We start from the raw sequence: 26,955 nt of genomic DNA on the forward strand, positions 1-26,955 counted from the left end.
ACACAAAGCATCTTCCTGGGAAACCGATGGAAAAATTTTGGATGTGGAGTCGCGTGGATTGTAAACTTCAAATGGAAACACTACTACAAAAAGAGTCTTAATGTCAGCTACTGCCCGTGGTTTGTCCTTTGGAAAGTTTTTGGAACTTAGCTTAGCGAACCACTTGTCATCTAGTAAAATTCCCATCTGCGGGCATCAATTGCATACTGACTTCCTCTACTTCTTTGGGTATGTGAACTTGTATGAATGTCTATATTGTAAATTGCAGAAATAATATACAAACAACTATGCCTCAAAGAGACTTGAATCCTCAACCTCTTATTATCGAGAGGAGAGTGGTATCCTCTAAACTATTAGCGGGCATCATTATTTTTGTTTTTCAGAATGAACTATACGATGCATGGGTCCAAAACATCAAAATTCATATAAACTTTCTTTTCCCATCGTGTCTGTAAATATGGTGTACTCATTCACTTATCTGTTATTAGAATGCTCAATGCTGGGTCATGCTTGCCTTTCTTAGGTTTTTTCAAATACCACCTTGTTACTAATCCATATTTCATTGATGTTGTTCACATTGCAGATTGGGGACAATGGTTGCAATGCTCAGATATTCACGGGTTATGAAATATTTCTAGTGGCTGTAATGTTTCTGTGAGCAATGAGGCAATGATTTAAGAAATATTTACTCTTATCCTGCTTAAATTGATGTTGATCTTTCTTCCTATATAGATATCAAACTTGAATGAGGAAGTAATTGAAGTATTCCTTGAAGCCGAGACACTTTTGAAGGACATCAGTTTGCATTTTGAAGGATCAAAACTCAAAATTCAAGGATCACTGAGAGAATTCTCGGATATTGTGGAGATGTTGAGGCAGGAAAGACGCCAATTTGAGGTTTGTGCTTCTTACTTATAAAACTCTTTGCACTTTGGCCGGAAAGTATAATGACTTTAACAAATTAATGTTATAGGTTCTTGTGAAATAGAAAATGTGCGTGTAAAAGAAATTATTTATAGTGCTAGTTATTGTAGTAATAACACTTGCATTAAATGAGAGAAGAATAAAATTATAAATACAAAATTTTAAAAATTATTTTTCAAACTACAAATATTGACTATCAACTTTTTATTAAATAAAAATTATAATGATGAATATTTGTATAAATAAAATTAATTTTGAATAAGAAAAAATTAGTGAATAATATGGAACTATTGAAAATTTTTAATAAGAAAGGAAGAAAGAGAATGAGAAATGGGTAACAGATATAATTAGGAGGTAATAAAAAAGAGAAAGATTGAAAATAAATTAAATGAGGAGATGATTGTTAGTGGAAGATGATATCAACAAAATTAACGAGAGTTTGACACATATGATTAAAACTCTTAAATGAGAACTTAACACATTAGATATGATGATGTCATCTATACTTTATTTTAGTATAATGTAGATTATATATTTATATAAGGATAACATTCATCACATGTAAAAATATTTATGGTGAAAAATATTTTTAAAATAATCGAAACACAAATTCAGAACTAAACGCCAGTTAAACTGAAGTTTGATTGTTAAAATGGAAAACCAAATAACATTATTTTGATATGAAACTTTGGTTATATCACTAATATATATATATGGCATCGATATGGTTGGATCGATAAACAATATTTTTAAATTAATCGAAACACAAATTCAGGACTAAACACTAATTAACTACTAGTCAACAACTGAAGTTTGACTCTTAAAATGGCAAATAAAATAAAATTATTTTGATATGAAACTTTGGTTATATCACTAATATATATATTGACATCCATACGGTTAGATCGACGAAAAAATTTTTAAAATAATTGAAACACAAATTCAGGACTAAACGTTAGTTAGCTATACTAGTCAAACTGAAATATGACTGTTAAAATGACAAACCAAATAAAATTTTTTTGATATGAAACTTTGGTTATATCATTACTATATATATTTATTGACATCCATATGGTTAGATTGATGAAAAATATTTTAAATTAATCGAAACACAAATTCAGGACTAAACACTAGTTAGCTGGACTAGTCAAACTAAAGTTTGACTGTTAAAATGACAAACCAAATAAAATTATTTTGATATGAAACTTTGGTTATATAACTAATATATATGTTAATTGACATCCATACGGATAGATCGAGGAAAAATATTTTTAAAATAATTAAAATACTAATTCAGGATTAAACGCTAGTTAGCTGGACTAGTCAAACTACTGTTAAGATGCCAAACCAAATAAAATTATTTTTATATGAAACTTTGCTTATATCACTAATATATATATATATCTATTGACATCCATACGGTTGGATCGTTGAAAAATATTGTTTAAAAAATTGAAACATCATTTCATGAATAAACTCTATTTAGTTGTACTAGTTACATTGCGGCTTGACTGTTAAATTGGCAAACCAAATAAATTATTTGGATATGAAACTTTGGTTATATCACTAATATATATATATCTATTAACATTCATATGGATAGATCAATAAAGAATATTTTAAAATAATCAAAATACAAATTCAGGATTGAACACTAGTTAGCTAAACTAGTCAAACTGAAGTTTGACTGTTAAATGGAAAACCGAATAAAATTATTTTATATGAAACTTTGGTTATATCACTAATATATATATTAGTTGACATCCATATGGATATATCGATGAAAAATATTTTTAAAATAATCAAAATACAAATTCAGGACTAAACGCTAGTTAGCTGGACTAGTCAAACTGAAGTTTGACTGTTAAGATGACAAACCAAATAAAATTATTTTTGATATGAAACTTTGGTTATATCTCTAATATATATATTTATTGACATCCATACGGTTAGATCGATTAAAAATATTTTTAAATAATCGAAACACAAATTCAGGACTAAACCTAGTTAGCTAGACTAGTCCAACTAAAGTTTGACCGTAAGATGGCAAACCAAATAAAATTATTTTGATCTGAAATTTTGCTTATATCACTAATATATAATATATATATATAGATATATATATATATATATATTGACATCCATACGGTTGGATCGTCGAAAAATATTGTTTAAAAAATCCAAACATCTTTCATGAATAAACGCTAGTTTGTTGTATAGTTACAGTGAAGCTTGACTATTTGTATTTGGATACGAAGACTTTAGTTATATCACTAATATATATCTATTGACATCATATTTTAAATTCAAATATAAAATATAAACATATGCAATAAATATGTATTTTATATTAATAATAGTTGGTAATGGCAAATGTTTAAAAAGGAAGAGGAAGAGAACGGTGAAGATACCAATTTTTTAAAAAATATTTTAAAAAAATTGAAACATCAATTGAGGAATAAATACTAATTAGCTCTACTAGTCAAACTGAAATTTGACTGTTAAAAAGTCGGCATTGTAAGGACTTATAAATTGGGACTTATAAATTGGTTAATTTTTGATTTTTAGTTTTGTTTTGCACCTACCTTTCTTGCGTGAGAGAGGTAGTACGCCTAATTTATCTATAGGCTTTACTATCCGAGTTGGACTCATTGAGTTGTGCTGGCCCAAATAATTATTATTTAGCTAAAAAATTGAAAAATTGACAAATATAATAGATTGATAAATAAATGGACAATGGTGGTAGTTGTTGATCACAAGCAAATTGCTACATATTATTGGAAAATGTAATCGAGATTCAAATTTATTACTAAGACTGGTCGTTATATATTAGTGGAAGAAACTTAAAACTTTTTACATATTTTAAATTCAAATATAAAATATAAATATATTCCATGAATATGTATTTTATCTAAATAATAGTTGGGCAATGGTAGAGAGGAAAAATCAGATGCATTTTTTATTTTAAATAATATTTATTTTTAATATCCTAATTTTAATATTAATTTATAAGTTAATATATATATTATATTATATAGTAATTTATTTAATAGTAATATATTTAATTGGTCTGGGAAATTTGCAAAGCCCATTCAAAGGCTATATACTATACTGTTGGATTGAATATGATGTTTAACATCAATAAAAGCACATCTTTCTCTGTCTTAATAAAACCCTGATTTAGAGTTCAGCCGCTTCTCTTCTATTTTGTAATTTAGTATCTCTCTCTCCAATTTGTAGTTTTGATGTGTGTCCTTGAAAGATGATGTGCAACTAAAGTCGGGGGAGGTGGGAATGGTGGAAGCTCCTTTACAAACTCTGTTTTCCTTAGATTTTAAGAAGCTTCTCCACCTCTGTTTTCATGTATTTTGCCCCCCCTCTCTCCCCTCTCTCCGATAACTATTTAAGTCAGCTGGCCAGACTTGGTCTTTTAGCCGTCGTGGGACGACGGAGATGGCAGAGGCTCCTCCGCGGAATCGGTCAAGCTTTCGGTCGCTATCTTTCCCTTTTGAAATTCATGGCTTTGCTGGTTTATGTAATAAGTAACATTATGGAGTTTGTTAATTCGTCTGGATGGGGTCGAATTTAATATCTTATATTTGACAAGATACGGTCGAGTTTAATATTTGGGCGGGCTTTTTAAAATATTTCAGAAATTTTAATTATTTGGGCGGGATTTTCAAATTTTAAGTGTAAAATCAATTTTGACAGGTGTCGGTTGAATTGGACGGTTGAATTTAGCGGTCGAATTTAACCGATCATATTTAGACGGTCGTATTCATACTAAATACAACCGACTACTAAATATCACTCCCATATGTACAACCGGGACTAAAATTGGTCGTATTTAGCTAAATACTACTGCTGGCGGTCGTATTTAGTTAAATACGACCGATTTTGAGCCGGTAGTATTAGCCGTTTTCTTGTAGTGACATGTGTGCAAACATATGACCCCAAACAATTGAGTTAAATGCCCATTTCATTATATTTTGATAACATCAACACTGAGCTACATATATACTTGTTTCTTTATTTTGGGTAACTAAACTTATACTATAATTTAATATTATTGTAAGACTTGGGTAATTAGCTCATTACCATATAATAACTTTATGCTTAAATTCACTATCTCTTTATTTTTTTATTATACAGTAGAAATGGGTAATACCTGCATGCTTAATTATAAAAATAAAAAATAATATTAGAAGCCTCACTTATTTTTCATTTCTTTTCCTTCAATTATTTGATTTACAAAGGGGAATCTTATTTATTTGCAGGTATGCGATTATAAGTATAATATTTTTTGCTATATTTTCGCTTTTTTATAATTTTTTTATAGTTTGTTTATATTTCTTTTGTCAATGAAAAGGAGAATAGATACACAGCATGACATGGGATGTCAAGTAATAAAGAACAGTAAGGAGGAGTATATTATAATTAATATTATAAAAATGTCTATCTGCGACCAAGTTTATCAGTGACCGCAAAATCAGTAGCTATTTTTTTGGATCAACGACGGGTTTCAGCGACCGCGGCCAAAGTCGTCGCTAACCGGACTTTAGCGACGGCCGGTGGTCGCTAATAGGACAGAAATATTAAATCATTCCATTAAAAAAACCGTGAAAAACTGGCGGTAATTTATTAGCTATTGATTTTTATTTGCGACCGACGTTGGTTGCGGAAAATGCCACACCAGCAACAAAATCAAGGACTTTAATCAATAGCTAAACCGGAGACCAAATAAAGGCGGCGACCAGTGGCTTTCTGCGATCGAGGTCCGTCGCCAATAATTTTTTTATTTATAAGTTGTTTAAAGTTTTGGCGCGCTATTTAATTAGCAATCAAAGCACATCTACGACCGAATGTAGTCACAAATACGAAATAATGAAAAATACAATTTTTTAATTATAAATAGTATTTTATTTATATATTTTTTAAATCAAATTGTTATTAAATATGTCTTAAATTTGTTTTAATAAGAAAGAATTAAAAATATATTTTTTAAATTTAGAAAATAAAATTGACGCAATATTTTAGACACCGAGAAATATTTCAAATCGAGTGCGATTACAGATTTCAAGTATTTAAAATATATTTTTTTTAACTTTAAATAGTATGTTATTTATATGTAGCATTTTTAAATCAAATTATAATTAAAAAAATATCTTAAAATTTAGTTTCTAATTCTTTTGAAATATTCAAAGAATATAAGGTAGAAACGCAAACAGAGAAAAATATAAAAGTTTTACGATCAGGTCGTGGAAGAGTATACTTAAGCCTCAAATTCAAGAGTTTATTGAAGGAGTGTGATATTGTATCACAACTTACTCCTTCTGGAACACCTCAATTGAATAGATATTCTGAGAGAAGAAATCGTACATTATTGGACATGTTGCGATCGATGATGAGTCAAGCGGACCTTTCAATAAGTTTGTAGGGTTATGCTCTAGAAATGGCTGCTTACACGTTTAACCGAGTTCCGAAAAAAGCGGTTCAAAAGACTCCATATGAGATATGGACTGATAAACTTCATAGCATGTCATTTATAAAAATTTAGGGACGTGAAGCATTTGTAAAACGTTTAGCCTCTGACAAGTTTGGACCAAAATTAGATGATGCTATATTGTGGGATATCCAAGTAAGACTAGGGTATAAAATTTTATAATTCTTCTGAGAACAAAGTGTTTGTTGCTCGGACGGATGTATTTTTTCAGGGAGAACTACTTTCTAAGAAAATTAGTGGGAGGACAATACATCTTGGTGAAGATCGAGAACCACATGATAAAATTGAACCACAGATGGAACAAGATTAGGATGTACATCAAACTATAGAAATTAATCATGTTTAGGAAACACGGGTTATTCATAGATCAAGTAGGATTCACCATGACCCCGAGAAAAAATATGGATTTATTTTGACTCGAAATGGTAATGCGATGCTTAGGATAATGATAAGCATCTCACCTATCAAGATTCTATGAACGGTCCAAACTTCGAGAGATGGATGGAGGCCATGAAATCCGAGATGGAATCTATGTATCAAAATAAAGTATTGACTTTTGTTGATCCACACTAAGGGGTAAAACCTATAGGGTGCAAGTGGAAAACTGACATGGATGGTAAAGTACATACATATAAGGCGCGACTAGTGGCTTATTATGATATATATTATGATGAAACTTTTTGAACAGTTGCTATGGTCAAGTCCATTAGGATTTTGTTAGGAATAGCTGCTTACTTTGACTACGAGATTTGGCAAATGGATGTCAAAACCGCTTTCTTATATGAGAGCCTTGAAGAGGATGTATATATGATACAACTTGAGGGTTTTGTCGATCCAAAGTTTGCTAAGATGGTTTGTAAGTTGCTTTTATCTATTTATAGGTTAAAGCAAGCCTAAAGTAGATGGAATATTATTTTGATGAAACAGTCAAAGAGTTTACTTTATTCAAAATGCAGATGAACCGTGTATTTACAAGAAGGTTAGTGGGAACCATGTGACATTCATATTATTCTATATAGATGACATATAACGAATAGGGAATGACATAACTTCTCTACAGGCTGTTAAGACTTGGTTGAGAAATAGTTTCTCGATGAAAGACTTAGGCGATGCTAGCTAAATATTGAGAATCACGATATATATAGATAGATAAGAAGATTAATTGGCCTAAGTCATAGTACACATATTGACAAAATATTGCATCATTTTAGAATGCAAGAGGCAAGTAGGGGATACGTCCCGATGTATCGTAAGATAGTGATCTCATAGGATAACTGCCCTAAATTATTAGATGATAAGGGTCATCTTAGAAAAGTTCCATATGCTTCAGCAATTGGATCTATAATGTATGCAATGATATGTATTTGTCCTGATATTTTGTATGCTTTTAGCATGACGAGCAGATACCGGTCTAATCCAGGTGAGGGTCACTGGATAGTTGTCAAGAATATTCTTAAGTACTTAAAGAGGACTAAAGATTTATTTTTGGTGTATGGAGAAGATAGGGAACTGGTTGTAAATGGTTACATTGATCCTAGTTTCTGAACCTAATTTTTGGACAAACAAGGATGATTATGTGTCTGGTTTGTGTTTTGTCTAAATGTAAGTGTTGTTATCTTGAATAGTTCATATCAAGAATATTGATGATTCTATAATGGAAGCCAACTATATTGGTGCTTTCGAAATAGCCAAGGAGACTATTTGGGCATGTGCTTAGGCGATATCACCTTATTAATGAGATTAATGATTAAGGAGATATATATGTAAAGTGCATAGTAATGGTAATATTGCAGACCCACTGACTAAGGCTTTGTCGCAGAAAAAGCACGATGGTCATACAAGTTTCATGAGTATTGGATACATGGGTGATTGGCTCCAGTGCAAGTGGGAGATTGATAGTGTTTGAACCCTAGAGAAATCATTATAATATTTTAGTTTAAGACATTTGGATTATTAATGTTTATGTTTTATCGATTATTCCCTTTATAATTTATTATGTCTTAATTTACTGTGATATAAATGTTAGATTAATAAATATCCTTAGAATATGATATAAATCCTATATCTCTAAGTACGTGACTTAGAAATAAAATTTTGAGAATAGTATCAATATATCTAAAGGTCCCTAGTCCGAGTATTATTATTAACAGACAATAAAAATGCATTAAGACTGGTGTGATTGTTGAGTGATGATCACATCTCATTGATCATAGGTATTATATATGATACTAAAGTCAAAAACACAGGCAAATATAAATATACATGGTGCTGGACATACCCAAAGTGAGATTCTACATGTCTATTGTGTCACATGTGATTCTCACTGTGATAATGATGTAATGGTCCTTAGACTTGAAATCAATATATTTTTTTATGAGAATTAATGTACTTTCATTACATTAAAATTTACGTTTAATCGGGTAATGATAAAAGTATATTTTGGGTATATTATAAATCGTATGAGAAACATGCATGATATAGAAAGGATTTAACTCTCCTAATTTTAGGAGTGATATTATTGGACTCTTGTGATAAAACATGTATGTAATTAAATTTGATTTTTCAATTTTTTAATTAAGGGATCTGATGGATTATTTTAGTTTTGATGTATATAGGTTAGTATACATGATTTCTACGAATTTTATTGTAATATCTTATTCAATGGAAAATTTTCGGACTCGTCGGAATAATCATTAGAGTAGGTAATTTCTGAATTAGTTTGTATGTATGTACAGATCTGATGATGTTGTACACCATATTTTTTTTGTAAATTATTCTGGGAAATTATATTATTGCCGGAAAAATATTTCTCGCCGGATTTTATTCGAATTTTGACTGAATTGTTAATTTAGTGATGTTTAGACTCGATTGTTGTGGTATTAATAATGGACAATTGGATAGAGATAATACGAGATGCATTATAGAATGTTTAGAACGACTTTATGACCCTGTAAGCTTGCCTGAAATGGCCAGAGTTTTAGCCGTAAATTGACCCTTATTACGGTGACCGGTTCTTCAGAAAATAAAATTATAAATAAAATCGAAATTGCATAAGCAAGTTTTCGAATTAAAATAATTTTGAATTGAAAATTTAATTAAATTAGAATATATTTTGCATTTATTTAATTTTAAATAAAAAACCGGGTTTTTAACGGGTCGTATTTAGACGTTTTTCTTGTAGTGATCCGACGTTCTGTGTCGTAAGTAACTAACATACAACGATATGTTCCGTTGTAAGTTCATAACACACGATAATATATTCCTTCGTAAGTTGATTTATTATTCTATTGAGAACGGGGGCCCCTGCTTACTAACTTGCGACGAAATTATCCATTCCCCAATATGCTCGTAAGCATTTCTTGTGTTCAAGTGTAAGCTAAAGTCTTACTAGGTTTCTTAAAAATTAAAATATTGTAATTGTTTGCTAGTGCAAATATGACATATTGTATTTTATTCATAAGAATGTTGGTTCTTGACGATCACCATCATGCACATCTAGGAAAGGAAATGCAAGAATAACATTTGTATACTTTACATATGTATATATATGTATATACTTATAAAAACCCTAGTGTGTAGTTGCATCTCATGTATATGTAATAAGTTATTTCATTTTAAATTGGTTATCGTCAATATTTAATAACTTACTATAAAAACAATAATTAAAGATTATTCATTTGACAATTAGAATAATACTTGAAATTTTAATTTTATTAAAGAGAGGTTGTACCAGGTGTATACCAATATAAATAAAATATAATTATAAAATACATATAATTTATTAATGGGTTTTTTCATAAATATCCAATTTTTACCAAATTTTTCCAAAATAATACTATCAAATTTTGAAAATATTTTCAAAACTAAGCAACTTTGGAATGATTTTGCAACCAAGTTTGTAAGTTGAATTTTAAAAAATATTTGAAAAAAAATACATTCTGCAAATTTCTAACAACATAAATTGCAACCTAAAATGCAATGCAACCCAATCTAATGTAAACGGTTGCACAATTTAAACTAAAATGCAACCTATTATGCTAACAGATTGTACTTTTGCAAATATTATCAAAACGAAATAGTATTTTAGCAAAAAAAATCTAAGTTGTTAAAATTCGCAAATTATTTTACATAAAATTGAACTTTTGATAAATTCCATTTATTAATTCGTTAATTAAAAAAATATAATTTATGAAAATAAATTATATATATGTGTGTGTATATATATACACACACACAAAATTAATCCCACCATGAAACTAATAATTTAAAATTATGTGACATTGTGGAAATAAATTATCATGTGATTAAAATATATAAACCTAAATGGAAACACCAAAAATAGTCACTAGAAATTATGCAATATGTTTAAGATATAATATTAATAATATGATTATTACATATATTCCTTTCCAATTATCAAATATATATATATATATATATACATATATAATTTATTTGTATTTTACTACTAAATAATTTACTCATCCATTTTACTACTTTTTTGATAAGTTTTTAAATGTTTAATATCCAACATGTTCATCTACTGTGAAAAAATTATAATTTACAAAGGACAAAATTATTTTTAACATATTAATATCTAATATTTGTACTTTTAAAAATAATATGTTACAAATATTTCTGCTTCAATTTTTTTTTAAAAATGATAAAATTTATATATTTGGGTAAAAGAACCTAAAATATGAAGTATGAATCCATTTGCTTAAAATCTATATTATTAGTTTTTAAAATATTGGAAGATTAATAACATTAGAATAAATACAAAAATATTAAAAAAAGATATAGTTAGTAATATTAAATTAGTAAAATGAGGAAATGGGAGACCTTGTTCTGCAACCTAAATATTACAAAATATATTATTTTGCTAATTATCTTATAAGAATATTATTAATTCATTAAAATCATTTAAGATTGTTTAAATTTAATAAGTAGAAAGTGTATTTGCAAGCTAAAGAAACCCTACATGCTAGAGAAATGTACATGTTTTATAGAATAGAATATTTTTTAATGTTTTATATTCTACATATATCTCCTATTTTTGATTAAATGGGACATCTTTTTTTATCAACTCGGACATCCTACATACATACATATTTATTTTATAAAGCCATCTATTTATTATTATTTATGAAGGGGAAAAAATATAGATAGGATTACTAAACAGCTGGATGTAGGGGATATGGTGTTAGAAGGCTTTAATTGTGTATCGGTGAGGCGCCTTCCATTTCAAGAAAATAATATTAAATACAACCAATTAAAATTCGACTGGGTTAAATTCGACCAAAGGCGGTCAAATCCCTTGGACATGGCTAAATTCGACCGAGGCCGGTCGAATTCAAACGATCATATTTAAATGGTCGTATTTGCAACCAATTTTAACCGAAAACGGTTAAAATTAAAACGGGCGAAACTAAACCGGTCAAATTTAGCCCCTAAATTTGACAAAAAAAATCGGGCCGAATTTAGCTATAATAAAAAAGTGGAGGGATTTTCCCGCAAAGTAATTTATTTGGAACTGCTAAATTCAACTGATTTCGGTCAAATTTTATATTTCAAAATGACGGGTGACTTATAAACACTTTCAAAATTTTCGAAAAAAGTGAGGGAAAGACGCTGAGTGCATACAAAAGGGTAGTAAATCACAAAGATACAAGGAGAGAGAAAACACTTGGCCAATAAAGTTGAAATGGATCTTCAAATTTGGTTACCCCCAGAAACAGATGACCACGAAAATGACATGGAGTGCAGTGTTGCAAATTATGATGATGATGACGAGGACGAAGGTGATGATGGTACAAAATGGAGAAGACCTAGTTCTTTAGGTAGCTTTGGAGAGAAAAGTTTCCGGAGCTACAGATATAAAGAGGAGAAGCAAAAGGCTATGGACTACGTAATAAATTGCAAGTTTAAAGCTCTTGTGTCTCATCTTCTTACATCAGCCGGGGTTGCTCCTTTGGGTAACGACGGAGACAATTGGGTGGATATTGTGACTTCCTTATCTTGGGAAGCTGCTTCCTTTGTGAAGCCTGATATCGGTGCGGGAAAGGCAATGGATCCTGATGGATATGTTAAGGTTAAATGTGTTGCAAGTGGTTCTCGAAGCAATAGGTGATAGCTTAAACCTGTATTTGTTGCTGCTAATGCCCTAATGCTATTGTCAATTGCCTCAAAGCTCTCTGTTCCATTCTAGTAAATATTTCTTGATGACCAGTTGTGGTTCCGACCAACTATCTTGTTTCACTTGTTTGTTAGCTATGAAGTGAAGACCATAGCTCTTTAAATGCATCCTTTCTATATGATGAGAAAACTGTACAAAGTATACAGATATCTTTTTGCTTCTTAATAGTGGAATTTATAATGATCACATTGATGCAGCATAGTTATTGTCATTACAGCCAGTCACTGATGTTGGACGGCACCATTTCTGGAAACTTATATTCGTTTTGATGTGCAGTCAGTTAGTTAGCATGGTATTCAAAAAGCACGCTGCACACAAGCACATGCCAACTAATTACAATAAACCTAGGCTGTTGCTGATCCAGGGTGCTCTTGATCTTTCATTGAGGGGATTGTCATCATTTGAATCAATAAAACAGGTTTCAAGACATAAATAAAGAATTATTAGCGTTTGAATCTTACTACTCTCTATTCAACATCTGTTAATTATGAGTGACGTGGGCAGGAGAAGGATACCCATAAATCCATTATTGAAAGAATAGCGAAGTGCAACCCGAGCATAATTTTAGTTGAAAAAACTGTTTCTCGTGATATACAAGAATCCATCCTTGCAAAAGGAATGACACTAGTTATTGATATGAAACTCCACCGCCTGCAGAGAGTTTCTCGCTGTACTGGTTCAGTAATCTTATCATTAGATACACTGACTGGGAAAAAGCTCAGACAATGTGATTCCTTTCATTTCGAGAAGTTAGTAGAGGAACATATTGCTAGTGGAGAGTGTGGAAAAAAACCCAGCAAGACTTTGATGTTCCTTAGTGGTTGTCCTACACGTCAGGGTTGTACAGTAAGTTCCTCTTTGCTTATGAAGTTTACATCTAGTCTTAACCATACCTTTTTTGAGTTTGCAAAGGGTGCCCTTGTATTTCTTGTTGTTTGACTTTCATTCTAATGCTTAAAAATAAAAAAGAAATTGGAAATCCAAAATTCATTTGTCGTTTAAATAAGCTTCTATTCTACACTCTTTGTAGATGTAACTCGTGAAGATTATTAATATCACATTATTTTTTGTTTCTCAAAATTGTTTGTGATTTTTTTAGTGAATATTGGTGTAGTATGATAAAGGCTTGCAACTATGGTCAATTAGGAATTTAAAATTAGTAACAATTAAGCAGAAAGTTGTTTCCTATTTATTAGAGGTTTTTACTTGTTATAGAAATATTTGCATGAGAGCTCGGGCTCATATCCTCAGGTAAAGCAAATACTCTGTGTTGTCTTGGCATGATACTGGCCAGTTGTAGCTGTTGCGTTCAATTTTTTCATTGTCATGTAAACATGGTAGATCCTCGTGTAGAATAGCTGTTAATTTAATATGTCACTGAATTTACAGAATTTTGGAAAATTTCAGATTTTACTGAAAGGAACAAACAGGGAAGAACTGAAGAAGATTAAACTTGTGGTCCAGTACGCAGTCCTTGTGGCTTATCATTTGATTCTTGAAACGGCTTTCCTTCTAGATCAAAAGGCCATGTTCTCTACCCTCCCTCTTGATAGACTGGTAAATATGTCATCACCTGATCAACGACCATATTTTTTCTCCGGTGAGGCATATGTTCCTTGGCCCGTGGATTCTATTGTTAAAAGTGATTCATCAGGTGCAATTAACATCCACATCGCTGATGGATTTTATAAAGAAGGGACACGAGATGTAGGGTTAAAGAGTGATTCCTTGTTGCCTTATGAGCCATATAAACCTCTAGTTTTTACCCCTTTTTTATCAATCTCAGCTTCCATAAACAGAGGCTTTGGTGACAGTTTTCCTCTTTTATCTTCTTCTCAGCAACCTATCTCTACATATTTAGGCATCACTGAAGAGGTTCCTTACAGTCAAGTTCAATCAGCTAATATGCTTTCAACCAATTTAGTGGCAAATGTTAAATCTTATAGTCTAATACAGAATATTAATGGTGAAGAGAAGGCTCTTGATAGTGATAGAACCTCAGTTCAGAGAAAAGCCCAATTGTATACACAAAATTCTGGGGGTGACTATAAAGATCAAACACAGTTTATGGATGATATTAACAGAATGTTTAATGCCGATAGTATCTTAGTACTGATGTCTCGCAGGAATTCCTCCACCGGAAGTATATGTGAGCAGAGTCATTTTTCTCATATTAAGTTCTACCGGAATTTTGATATTCCACTTGGAATATTTTTAAAGGATAACTTACTCAATCAGGTTAGTACAAACTATTTATGTGATTTAAAATTATTTTTGTGCTTTCTTCATATACATATTTATATTAAAATACGTATTGCTTCTATGACCATATAGCCGCTTCTATTTTCAGAGGCTTTTATGTAGCTTGTGCGGTGGATCACCAGAAGCTCATATATATTATTATGCACATCACAGTAAGCAGCTCACAATACATGTTAGACATCATATTACACAAAAGCATCTTCCTGGTGAAACCGATGGAAAAATTTGGATGTGGAGTCGCTGTGGTGATTGTAAACTTCAAAATGGAAAGACACTATCTACAAAAAGAGTCTTAATGTCAGCTACTGCCCGTGGTTTGTCCTTTGGAAAGTTTTTGGAACTTAGCTTAGCGAACCACTTGTCATCTAGTAAAATTCCCATCTGCGGGCATCAATTGCATACTGACTTCCTCTACTTCTTTGGGTATGTGAACTTGTATGAATGTCTATATTGTAAATTGCAGAAATAAATATACAAACAACTATGCCTCAAAGAGACTTGAATCCTCAACCTCTTATTATCGAGAGGAGAGTGGTATCCTCTAAACTATTAGCGGGCATCATTATTTTTGTTTTTCAGAATGAACTATACGATGCATGGGTCCAAAACATCAAAATTCATATAAACTTTTATGCTTTTCCCATCGTGTCTGTAAATATGGTGTACTCATTCACTTATCTGTTATTAGAATGCTCAATGCAGGGTCATGCTTGCCTTTCTTAGGTTTTTTCAAATACCACCTTGTTACTAATCCATATTTCATTGATGTTGTTCACATTGCAGATTGGGGACAATGGTTGCAATGCTCAGATATTCACGGGTTATGAAATATTTCTAGTGGCTCTGTAATGTTTCTGTGAGCAATGAGGCAATGATTTAAGAAATATTTACTCTTATCCTGCTTAAATTGATGTTGATCTTTCTTCCTATATAGATATCAAACTTGAATGAGGAAGTAATTGAAGTATTCCTTGAAGCCGAGACACTTTTGAAGGACATCAGTTTGCATTTTGAAGGATCAAAACTCAAAATTCAAGGATCACTGAGAGAATTCTCGGATATTGTGGAGATGTTGAGGCAGGAAAGACGCCAATTTGAGGTTTGTGCTTCTTACTTATAAAACTCTTTGCACTTTGGCCGGAAAGTATAATGACTTTAACAAATTAATGTTATAGGTTCTTGTGAAATAGAAAATGTGCGTGTAAAAGAAATTATTTATAGTGCGAGTTATTGTAGTAATAACACTTGAATTAAATGAGAGAAGAATAAAAATTATAAATACAAAATTTTAAAAATAATATTTTTCAAACTACAAATATTGACTATCAACTTTTTATTAAATATAAAAATTATAATGATGAATATTTGTATAAATAAAATTAATTTTGAATAAGAAAAAATTAGTGAATAATATGGAACTATTGAAAATTTTTAATAAGAAAGGAAGAAAGAGAATGAGAAATGGGTAACAGATATAATTAGTGGAGGTAATAAAAAAGAGAAAGATTGAAAATAAATTAAATGAGGAGATGATTGTTAGTGGAAGATGATATCAACAAAATTAACGAGAGTTTGACACATATGATTAAAACTCTTAAATGAGAACTTAACACATTAGATATGATGATGTCATCTATACTTTATTTTAGTATAATGTAGATTATATATTTATATATAAGGATAACATTCATCACATGTAAAAATATTTATGGTGAAAAATATTTTTAAAATAATCGAAACACAAATTCAGAACTAAACGCCAGTTAAACTGAAGTTTGATTGTTAAAATGGAAAACCAAATAACATTATTTTGATATGAAACTTTGGTTATATCACTAATATATATATATATTGGCATCGATATGGTTGGATCGATAAACAATATTTTTAAATTAATCGAAACACAAATTCAGGACTAAACACTAATTAACTACTAGTCAAACTGAAGTTTGACTCTTAAAATGGCAAATAAAATAAAATTATTTTGATATGAAACTTTGGTTATATCACTAATATATATATTTATTGACATCCATACGGTTAGATCGACGAAAAATATTTTTAAAATAATTGAAACACAAATTCAGGACTAAACGTTAGTTAGCTATACTAGTCAAACTGAAATATGACTGTTAAAATGACAAACCAAATAAAATTTTTTTGATATGAAACTTTGGTTATATCATTACTATATATATTTATTGACATCCATATGGTTAGATTGATGAAAAATATTTTAAATTAATCGAAACACAAATTCAGGACTAAACACTAGTTAGCTGGACTAGTCAAACTAAAGTTTGACTGTTAAAATGACAAACCAAATAAAATTATTTTGATATGAAACTTTGGTTATATAACTAATATATATGTTAATTGACATCCATACGGATAGATCGAGGAAAAATATTTTTAAAATAATTAAAATACTAATTCAGGATTAAACGCTAGTTAGCTGGACTAGTCAAACTACTGTTAAGATGCCAAACCAAATAAAATTATTTTTATATGAAACTTTGCTTATATCACTAATATATATATATATATATATTGACATCCATACGGTTGGATCGTTGAAAAATATTGTTTAAAAAATTGAAACATCATTTCATGAATAAACTCTATTTAGTTGTACTAGTTACATTGCGGCTTGACTGTTAAATTGGCAAACCAAATAAAATTATTTGGATATGAAACTTTGGTTATATCACTAATATATATATATCTATTAACATTCATATGGATAGATCAATAAAGAATATTTTTAAAATAATCAAAATACAAATTCAGGATTGAACACTAGTTAGCTAAACTAGTCAAACTGAAGTTTGACTGTTTAAATGGAAAACCGAATAAAATTATTTTTATATGAAACTTTGGTTATATCACTAATATATATATTAGTTGACATCCATATGGATATATCGATGAAAAATATTTTTAAAATAATCAAAATACAAATTCAGGACTAAACGCTAGTTAGCTGGACTAGTCAAACTGAAGTTTGACTGTTAAGATGACAAACCAAATAAAATTATTTTGATATGAAACTTTGGTTATATCTCTAATATATATATTTATTGACATCCATACGGTTAGATCGATTAAAAATATTTTTAAAATAATCGAAACACAAATTCAGGACTAAACACTAGTTAGCTAGACTAGTCAAACTAAAGTTTGACCGGTAAGATGGCAAACCAAATAAAATTATTTTGATCTGAAATTTTGCTTATATCACTAATATATATATATATATATATATATATATATATATATATATATTGACATCCATACGGTTGGATCGTCGAAAAATATTGTTTAAAAAATCCAAACATCATTTCATGAATAAACGCTAGTTTGTTGTACTAGTTACAGTGAAGCTTGACTATTTTATTTGGATACGAAACTTTAGTTATATCACTAATATATATCTATTGACATCCATATTTTAAATTCAAATATAAAATATAAACATATTCAATAAATATGTATTTTATATTAATAATAGTTGGGTAATGGCAATGTTAAAAAAGGAAGAGGAAGAGAACGGTGAAGATACCAATTTTTTAAAAATATTTTTAAAAAAATTGAAACATCAATTGAGGAATAAATACTAATTAGCTCTACTAGTCAAACTGAAATTTGACTGTTAAAAAGTCGGCATTGTAAGGACTTATAAATTGGGACTTATAAATTGGTTAATTTTTGATTTTTAGTTTTGTTTTGCACCTACCTTTCTTGCGTGAGAGAGGTAGTACGCCTAATTTATCTATAGGCTTTACTATCCGAGTTGGACTCATTGAGTTGTGCTGGCCCAAATAATTATTATTTAGCTAAAAAATTGAAAAATTGACAAATATAATAGATTGATAAATAAATGGACAATGGTGGTAGTTGTTGATCACAAGCAAATTGCTACATATTATTGGAAAATGTAATCGAGATTCAAATTTATTACTAAGACTGGTCGTTATATATTAGTGGAAGAAACTTAAAACTTTTTACATATTTTAAATTCAAATATAAAATATAAATATATTCCATGAATATGTATTTTATCTAAATAATAGTTGGGCAATGGTAGAGAGGAAAAATCAGATGCATTTTTTATTTTAAATAATATTTATTTTTAATATCCTAATTTTAATATTAATTTATAAGTTAATATATATATTATATTATATAGTAATTTATTTTAATAGTAATATATTTAATTGGTCTGGGAAATTTGCAAAGCCCATTCAAAAGGCTATATACTATACTGTTGGATTGAATATGATGTTTAACATCAATAAAAGCACATCTTTCTCTGTCTTAATAAAACCCTGATTTAGAGTTCAGCCGCTTCTCTTCTATTTTGTAATTTAGTATCTCTCTCTCCAATTTGTAGTTTTGATGTGTGTCCTTGAAAGATGATGTGCAACTAAAGTCGGGGGAGGTGGGAATGGTGGAAGCTCCTTTACAAACTCTGTTTTCCTTAGATTTTAAGAAGCTTCTCCACCTCTGTTTTCATGTATTTTGCCCCCCCTCTCTCCCCTCTCTCCGATAACTATTTAAGTCAGCTGGCCAGACTTGGTCTTTTAGCCGTCGTGGGACGACGGAGATGGCAGAGGCTCCTCCGCGGAATCGGTCAAGCTTTCGGTCGCTATCTTTCCCTTTTGAAATTCATGGCTTTGCTGGTTTATGTAATAAGTAACATTATGGAGTTTGTTAATTCGTCTGGATGGGGTCGAATTTAATATCTTATATTTGACAAGATACGGTCGAGTTTAATATTTGGGCGGGCTTTTTAAAATATTTCAGAAATTTTAATTATTTGGGCGGGATTTTCAAATTTTAAGTGTAAAATCAATTTTGACAGGTGTCGGTTGAATTTGGACGGTTGAATTTAGCGGTCGAATTTAACCGATCATATTTAGACGGTCGTATTCATACTAAATACAACCGACTACTAAATATCACTCCCATATGTACAACCGGGACTAAAATTGGTCGTATTTAGCTAAATACTACTGCTGGCGGTCGTATTTAGTTAAATACGACCGATTTTGAGCCGGTAGTATTTAGCCGTTTTTCTTGTAGTGACATGTGTGCAAACATATGACCCCAATCAATTGAGTTAAATGCCCATTTCATTATATTTTGATAACATCAACACTGAGCTACATATATACTTGTTTCTTTATTTTGGGTAACTAAACTTATACTATAATTTAATATTATTGTAAGACTTGGGTAATTAGCTCATTACCATATAATAACTTTATGCTTAAATTCACTATCTCTTTATTTTTTTATTATACAGTAGAAATGGGTAATACCTGCATGCTTAATTATAAAAATAAAAAATAATATTAGAAGCCTCACTTATTTTTCATTTCTTTTTCCTTCAATTATTTGATTTACAAAGGGGAATCTTATTTTATTTGCAGGTACGCGATTATAAGTATAATATTTTTTGCTATATTTTCGCTTTTTTATAATTTTTTTATAGTTTGTTTATATTTCTTTTGTCAATGAAAAGGAGAATAGATACACAGCATGACATGGGATGTCAAGTAATAAAGAACAGTAAGGAGGAGTATATTATAATTAATATTATAAAAATGTCTATCTGCGACCAAGTTTATCAGTGACCGCAAAATCAGTAGCTATTTTTTTGGATCAACGACGGGTTTCAGCGACCGCGGCCAAAGTCGTCGCTAACCGGACTTTAGCGACGGCCGGTGGTCGCTAATAGGACAGAAATATTAAATCATTCCATTAAAAAAACCGTGAAAAACTGGCGGTAATTTATTAGCTATTGATTTTTATTTGCGACCGACGTTGGTTGCGGAAAATGCCACACCAGCAACAAAATCAAGGACTTTAATCAATAGCTAAACCGGAGACCAAATAAAGGCGGCGACCAGTGGCTTTCTGCGATCGAGGTCCGTCGCCAATAATTTTTTTATTTTATAAGTTGTTTAAAGTTTTGGCGCGCTATTTAATTAGCAATCAAAGCACATCTACGACCGAATGTAGTCACAAATACGAAATAATGAAAAATACAATTTTTTAATTATAAATAGTATTTTATTTATATATTTTTTAAATCAAATTGTTATTAAAATATGTCTTAAATTTGTTTTAATAAGAAAGAATTAAAAATATATTTTTTAAATTTAGAAAATAAAATTGACGCAATATTTTAGACACCGAGAAATATTTCAAATCGAGTGCGATTACAGATTTCAAGTATTTAAAATATATTTTTTTTAACTTTAAATAGTATGTTATTTATATGTAGCATTTTTAAATCAAATTATAATTAAAAAATATCTTAAAATTTAGTTTCTAATTCTTTTGAAATATTCAAAGAATATAAGGTAGAAACGCAAACAGAGAAAAATATAAAAGTTTTACGATCAGGTCGTGGAAGAGTATACTTAAGCCTCAAATTCAAGAGTTTATTGAAGGAGTGTGATATTGTATCACAACTTACTCCTTCTGGAACACCTCAATTGAATAGATATTCTGAGAGAAGAAATCGTACATTATTGGACATGTTGCGATCGATGATGAGTCAAGCGGATCTTTCAATAAGTTTGTAGGGTTATGCTCTAGAAATGGCTGCTTACACGTTTAACCGAGTTCCGAAAAAAGCGGTTCAAAAGACTCCATATGAGATATGGACTGATAAACTTCATAGCATGTCATTTATAAAAATTTAGGGACGTGAAGCATTTGTAAAACGTTTAGCCTCTGACAAGTTTGGACCAAAATTAGATGATGCTATATTGTGGGATATCCAAGTAAGACTAGGGTATAAAATTTTATAATTCTTCTGAGAACAAAGTGTTTGTTGCTCGGACGGATGTATTTTTTCAGGGAGAACTACTTTCTAAGAAAATTAGTGGGAGGACAATACATCTTGGTGAAGATCGAGAACCACATGATAAAATTGAACCACAGATGGAACAAGATTAGGATGTACATCAAACTATAGAAATTAATCATGTTTAGGAAACACGGGTTATTCATAGATCAAGTAGGATTCACCATGACCCCGAGAAAAAATATGGATTTATTTTGACTCGAAATGGTAATGCGATGCTTAGGATAATGATAAGCCTCTCACCTATCAAGATTCTATGAACGGTCCAAACTTCGAGAGATGGATGGAGGCCATGAAATCCGAGATGGAATCTATGTATCAAAATAAAGTATTGACTTTTGTTGATCCACACTAAGGGGTAAAACCTATAGGGTGCAAGTGGAAAACTGACATGGATGGTAAAGTACATACATATAAGGCGCGACTAGTGGCTTATTATGATATATATTATGATGAAACTTTTTGAACAGTTGCTATGGTCAAGTCCATTAGGATTTTGTTAGGAATAGCTGCTTACTTTGACTACGAGATTTGGCAAATGGATGTCAAAACCGCTTTCTTATATGAGAGCCTTGAAGAGGATGTATATATGATACAACTTGAGGGTTTTGTCGATCCAAAGTTTGCTAAGATGGTTTGTAAGTTGCTTTTATCTATTTATAGGTTAAAGCAAGCCTAAAGTAGATGGAATATTTATTTTGATGAAACAGTCAAAGAGTTTACTTTATTCAAAATGCAGATGAACCGTGTATTTACAAGAAGGTTAGTGGGAACCATGTGACATTCATATTATTCTATATAGATGACATATAACGAATAGGGAATGACATAACTTCTCTACAGGCTGTTAAGACTTGGTTGAGAAATAGTTTCTCGATGAAAGACTTAGGCGATGCTAGCTAAATATTGAGAATCACGATATATATAGATAGATAAGAAGATTAATTGGCCTAAGTCATAGTACACATATTGACAAAATATTGCATCATTTTAGAATGCAAGAGGCAAGTAGGGGATACGTCCCGATGTATCGTAAGATAGTGATCTCATAGGATAACTGCCCTAAATTATTAGATGATAAGGGTCATCTTAGAAAAGTTCCATATGCTTCAGCAATTGGATCTATAATGTATGCAATGATATGTATTTGTCCTGATATTTTGTATGCTTTTAGCATGACGAGCAGATACCGGTCTAATCCAGGTGAGGGTCACTGGATAGTTGTCAAGAATATTCTTAAGTACTTAAAGAGGACTAAAGATTTATTTTTGGTGTATGGAGAAGATAGGGAACTGGTTGTAAATGGTTACATTGATCCTAGTTTCTGAACCTAATTTTTGGACAAACAAGGATGATTATGTGTCTGGTTTGTGTTTTGTCTAAATGTAAGTGTTGTTATCTTGAATAGTTCATATCAAGAATATTGATGATTCTATAATGGAAGCCAACTATATTGGTGCTTTCGAAATAGCCAAGGAGACTATTTGGGCATGTGCTTAGGCGATATCACCTTATTAATGAGATTAATGATTAAGGAGATATATATGTAAAGTGCATAGTAATGGTAATATTGCAGACCCACTGACTAAGGCTTTGTCGCAGAAAAAGCACGATGGTCATACAAGTTTCATGAGTATTGGATACATGGGTGATTGGCTCCAGTGCAAGTGGGAGATTGATAGTGTTTGAACCCTAGAGAAAACATTATAATATTTTAGTTTAAGACATTTGGATTATTAATGTTTATGTTTTATCGATTATTCCCTTTATAATTTATTATGTCTTAATTTACTGTGATATAAATGTTAGATTAATAAATATCCTTAGAATATGATATAAATCCTATATCTCTAAGTACGTGACTTAGAAATAAAATTTTGAGAATAGTATCAATATATCTAAAGGTCCCTAGTCGAGTATTATTATTAACAGACAATAAAAATGCATTAAGACTGGTGTGATTGTTGAGTGATGATCACATCTCATTGATCATAGGTATTATATATGATACTAAAGTCAAAAACACAGGCAAATATAAATATACATGGTGCTGGACATACCCAAAGTGAGATTCTACATGTCTATTGTGTCACATGTGATTCTCACTGTGATAATGATGTAATGGTCCTTAGACTTGAAATCAATATATTTTTTTATGAGAATTAATGTACTTTCATTACATTAAAATTTACGTTTAATCGGGTAATGATAAAAGTATATTTTGGGTATATTATAAATCGTATGAGAAACATGCATGATATAGAAAGGATTTAACTCTCCTAATTTTAGGAGTGATATTATTGGACTCTTGTGATAAAACATGTATGTAATTAAATTTGATTTTTCAATTTTTTAATTAAGGGATCTGATGGATTATTTTAGTTTTGATGTATATAGGTTAGTATACATGATTTCTACGAATTTTATTGTAATATCTTATTCAATGGAAAATTTTCGGACTCGTCGGAATAATCATTAGAGTAGGTAATTTCTGAATTAGTTTGTATGTATGTACAGATCTGATGATGTTGTACACCATATTTTTTTTGTAAATTATTCTGGGAAATTATATTATTGCCGGAAAAATATTTCTCGCCGGATTTTATTCGAATTTTGACTGAATTGTTAATTTAGTGATGTTTAGACTCGATTGTTGTGGTATTAATAATGGACAATTGGATAGAGATAATACGAGATGCATTATAGAATGTTTAGAACGACTTTATGACCCTGTAAGCTTGCCTGAAATGGCCAGAGTTTTAGCCGTAAATTGACCCTTATTACGGTGACCGGTTCTTCAGAAAATAAAATTATAAATAAAATCGAAATTGCATAAGCAAGTTTTCGAATTAAAATAATTTTGAATTGAAAATTTAATTAAATTAGAATATATTTTGCATTTATTTAATTTTAAATAAAAACCGGGTTTTTAACGGGTCGTATTTAGACGTTTTTCTTGTAGTGATCCGACGTTCTGTGTCGTAAGTAACTAACATACAACGATATGTTCCGTTGTAAGTTCATAACACACGATAATATATTCCTTCGTAAGTTGATTTATTATTCTATTGAGAACGGGGGCCCCTGCTTACTAACTTGCGACGAAATTATCCATTCCCCAATCTGCTCGTAAGCATTTCTTGTGTTCAAGTGTAAGCTAAAGTCTTACTAGGTTTCTTAAAAATTAAAATATTGTAATTGTTTGCTAGTGCAAATATGACATATTGTATTTTATTCATAAGAATGTTGGTTCTTGACGATCACCATCATGCACATCTAGGAAAGGAAATGCAAGAATAACATTTGTATACTTTACATATGTATATATATGTATATACTTATAAAAACCCTAGTGTGTAGTTGCATCTCATGTATATGTAATAAGTTATTTCATTTTAAATTGGTTATCGTCAATATTTAATAACTTACTATAAAAACAATAATTAAAGATTATTCATTTGACAATTAGAATAATACTTGAAATTTTAATTTTATTAAAGAGAGGTTGTACCGAGGTGTATACCAATATAAATAAAATATAATTATAAAATACATATAATTTATTAATGGGTTTTTTCATAAATATCCAATTTTTACCAAATTTTTCCAAAATAATACTATCAAATTTTGAAAATATTTTCAAAACTAAGCAACTTTGGAATGATTTTGCAACCAAGTTTGTAAGTTGAATTTTAAAAAATATTTGAAAAAAAATACATTCTGCAAATTTCTAACAACATAAATTGCAACCTAAAATGCAATGCAACCCAATCTAATGTAAACGGTTGCACAATTTAAACTAAAATGCAACCTATTATGCAACAGATTGTACTTTTGCAAATATTATCAAAACGAAATAGTATTTTAGCAAAAAAAATCTAAGTTGTTAAAATTCGCAAATTATTTTACATAAAATTGAATTTTTGATAAATTCCATTTATTAATTCGTTAATTAAAAAAATATAATTTATGAAAATAAATTATATATATGTGTGTGTATATATATACACACACACAAAATTAATCCCACCATGAAACTAATAATTTAAAATTATGTGACATTGTGGAAATAAATTATCATGTGATTAAAACATATAAACCTAAATGGAAACACCAAAAATAGTCACTAGAAATTATGCAATATGTTTAAGATATAATATTAATAATATGATTATTACATATATTCCTTTCCAATTATCAAATATATATATATATATATACATATATAATTTATTTGTATTTTACTACTAAATAATTTACTCATCCATTTTACTACTTTTTTGATAAGTTTTTAAATGTTTAATATCCAACATGTTCATCTACTGTGAAAAAATTATAATTTACAAAGGACAAAATTATTTTTAACATATTAATATCTAATATTTGTACTTTTAAAAATAATATGTTACAAATATTTCTGCTTCAATTTTTTTTTAAAAATGATAAAATTTATATATTTGGGTAAAAGAACCTAAAATATGAAGTATGAATCCATTTGCTTAAAATCTATATTATTAGTTTTTAAAATATTGGAAGATTAATAACATTAGAATAAATACAAAAATATTAAAAAAAGATATAGTTAGTAATATTAAATTAGTAAAATGAGGAAATGGGAGACCTTGTTCTGCAACCTAAATATTACAAAATATATTATTTTGCTAATTATCTTATAAGAATATTATTAATTCATTAAAATCATTTAAGATTGTTTAAATTTAATAAGTAGAAAGTGTATTTGCAAGCTAAAGAAACCCTACATGCTAGAGAAATGTACATGTTTTATAGAATAGAATATTTTTTAATGTTTTATATTCTACATATATCTCCTATTTTTGATTAAATGGGACATCTTTTTTTATCAACTCGGACATCCTACATACATACATATTTATTTTATAAAGCCATCTATTTATTATTATTTATGAAGGGGAAAAAATATAGATAGGATTACTAAACAGCTGGATGTAGGGGATATGGTGTTAGAAGGCTTTAATTGTGTATTCGGTGAGGCGCCTTCCATTTCAAGAAAATAATATTAAATACAACCAATTAAAATTCGACTGGGTTAAATTCGACCAAAGGCGGTCAAATCCCTTGGACATGGCTAAATTCGACCGAGGCCGGTCGAATTCAAACGATCATATTTAAATGGTCGTATTTGCAACCAATTTTAACCGAAAACGGTTA

The 26,955-nt window shown here is 29.8% G+C and overlaps 1 protein-coding gene and 1 long non-coding RNA gene across 5 annotated transcripts; both read left to right on the forward strand.

The window, feature by feature from the left end:
* The first annotated feature begins 716 nt into the window (after positions 1 to 716).
* Positions 717 to 4,530, forward strand: LOC141703741 (uncharacterized). The gene is made up of 2 exons (XR_012567662.1): positions 717 to 897; positions 4,165 to 4,530. It is a non-coding gene; the product is annotated as an uncharacterized LOC141703741 (long non-coding RNA).
* Positions 4,531 to 12,058: 7,528 nt separating this feature from the next.
* Positions 12,059 to 23,823, forward strand: LOC141703736 (putative 1-phosphatidylinositol-3-phosphate 5-kinase FAB1D). 4 transcript variants are annotated; one of them, XM_074507167.1, is made up of 8 exons: positions 12,059 to 12,553; positions 12,900 to 13,041; positions 13,128 to 13,469; positions 14,031 to 14,861; positions 14,974 to 15,308; positions 15,669 to 15,730; positions 15,820 to 15,984; positions 23,368 to 23,823. In XM_074507167.1, exons 1-6 carry the CDS (start codon positions 12,132 to 12,134, stop codon positions 15,721 to 15,723), a joined length of 2,127 nt encoding a protein of 708 aa, XP_074363268.1. In that variant the 5' UTR covers positions 12,059 to 12,131; the 3' UTR covers positions 15,724 to 15,730; positions 15,820 to 15,984; positions 23,368 to 23,823. The 4 variants fall into 4 exon arrangements, with proteins under 4 accessions (XP_074363268.1, XP_074363267.1, XP_074363266.1 ...); XM_074507166.1 differs by lacking the exon at positions 23,368 to 23,823 and adding an exon at positions 19,279 to 19,644 and having other exon boundaries at positions 15,669 to 15,741; XM_074507165.1 differs by lacking the exon at positions 23,368 to 23,823 and adding an exon at positions 19,279 to 19,644.
* The last annotated feature ends 3,132 nt before the right edge of the window (positions 23,824 to 26,955 follow it).

This window comes from Apium graveolens, unplaced genomic scaffold (assembly GCF_009905375.1).
Source record: "Apium graveolens cultivar Ventura unplaced genomic scaffold, ASM990537v1 ctg7049, whole genome shotgun sequence".
Lineage (NCBI taxonomy): Eukaryota > Viridiplantae > Streptophyta > Magnoliopsida > Apiales > Apiaceae > Apium > Apium graveolens.

What these genes read in the sequence shown, in the direction of transcription:
- LOC141703736 (XM_074507167.1), top strand. Translation starts at nt 12,132, where the DNA reads ATGGATCTTCAAATTTGGTTACCCCCAGAAACAGATGACCACGAAAAT. An exon ending in CATTTGAATCAATAAAACAG is followed by an intron (nt 13,042 to 13,127) that starts GTTTCAAGACAT and finishes TGACGTGGGCAG; the next exon opens with GAGAAGGATACCCATAAATC. An exon ending in AGGATAACTTACTCAATCAG is followed by an intron (nt 14,862 to 14,973) that starts GTTAGTACAAAC and finishes TTCTATTTTCAG; the next exon opens with AGGCTTTTATGTAGCTTGTG.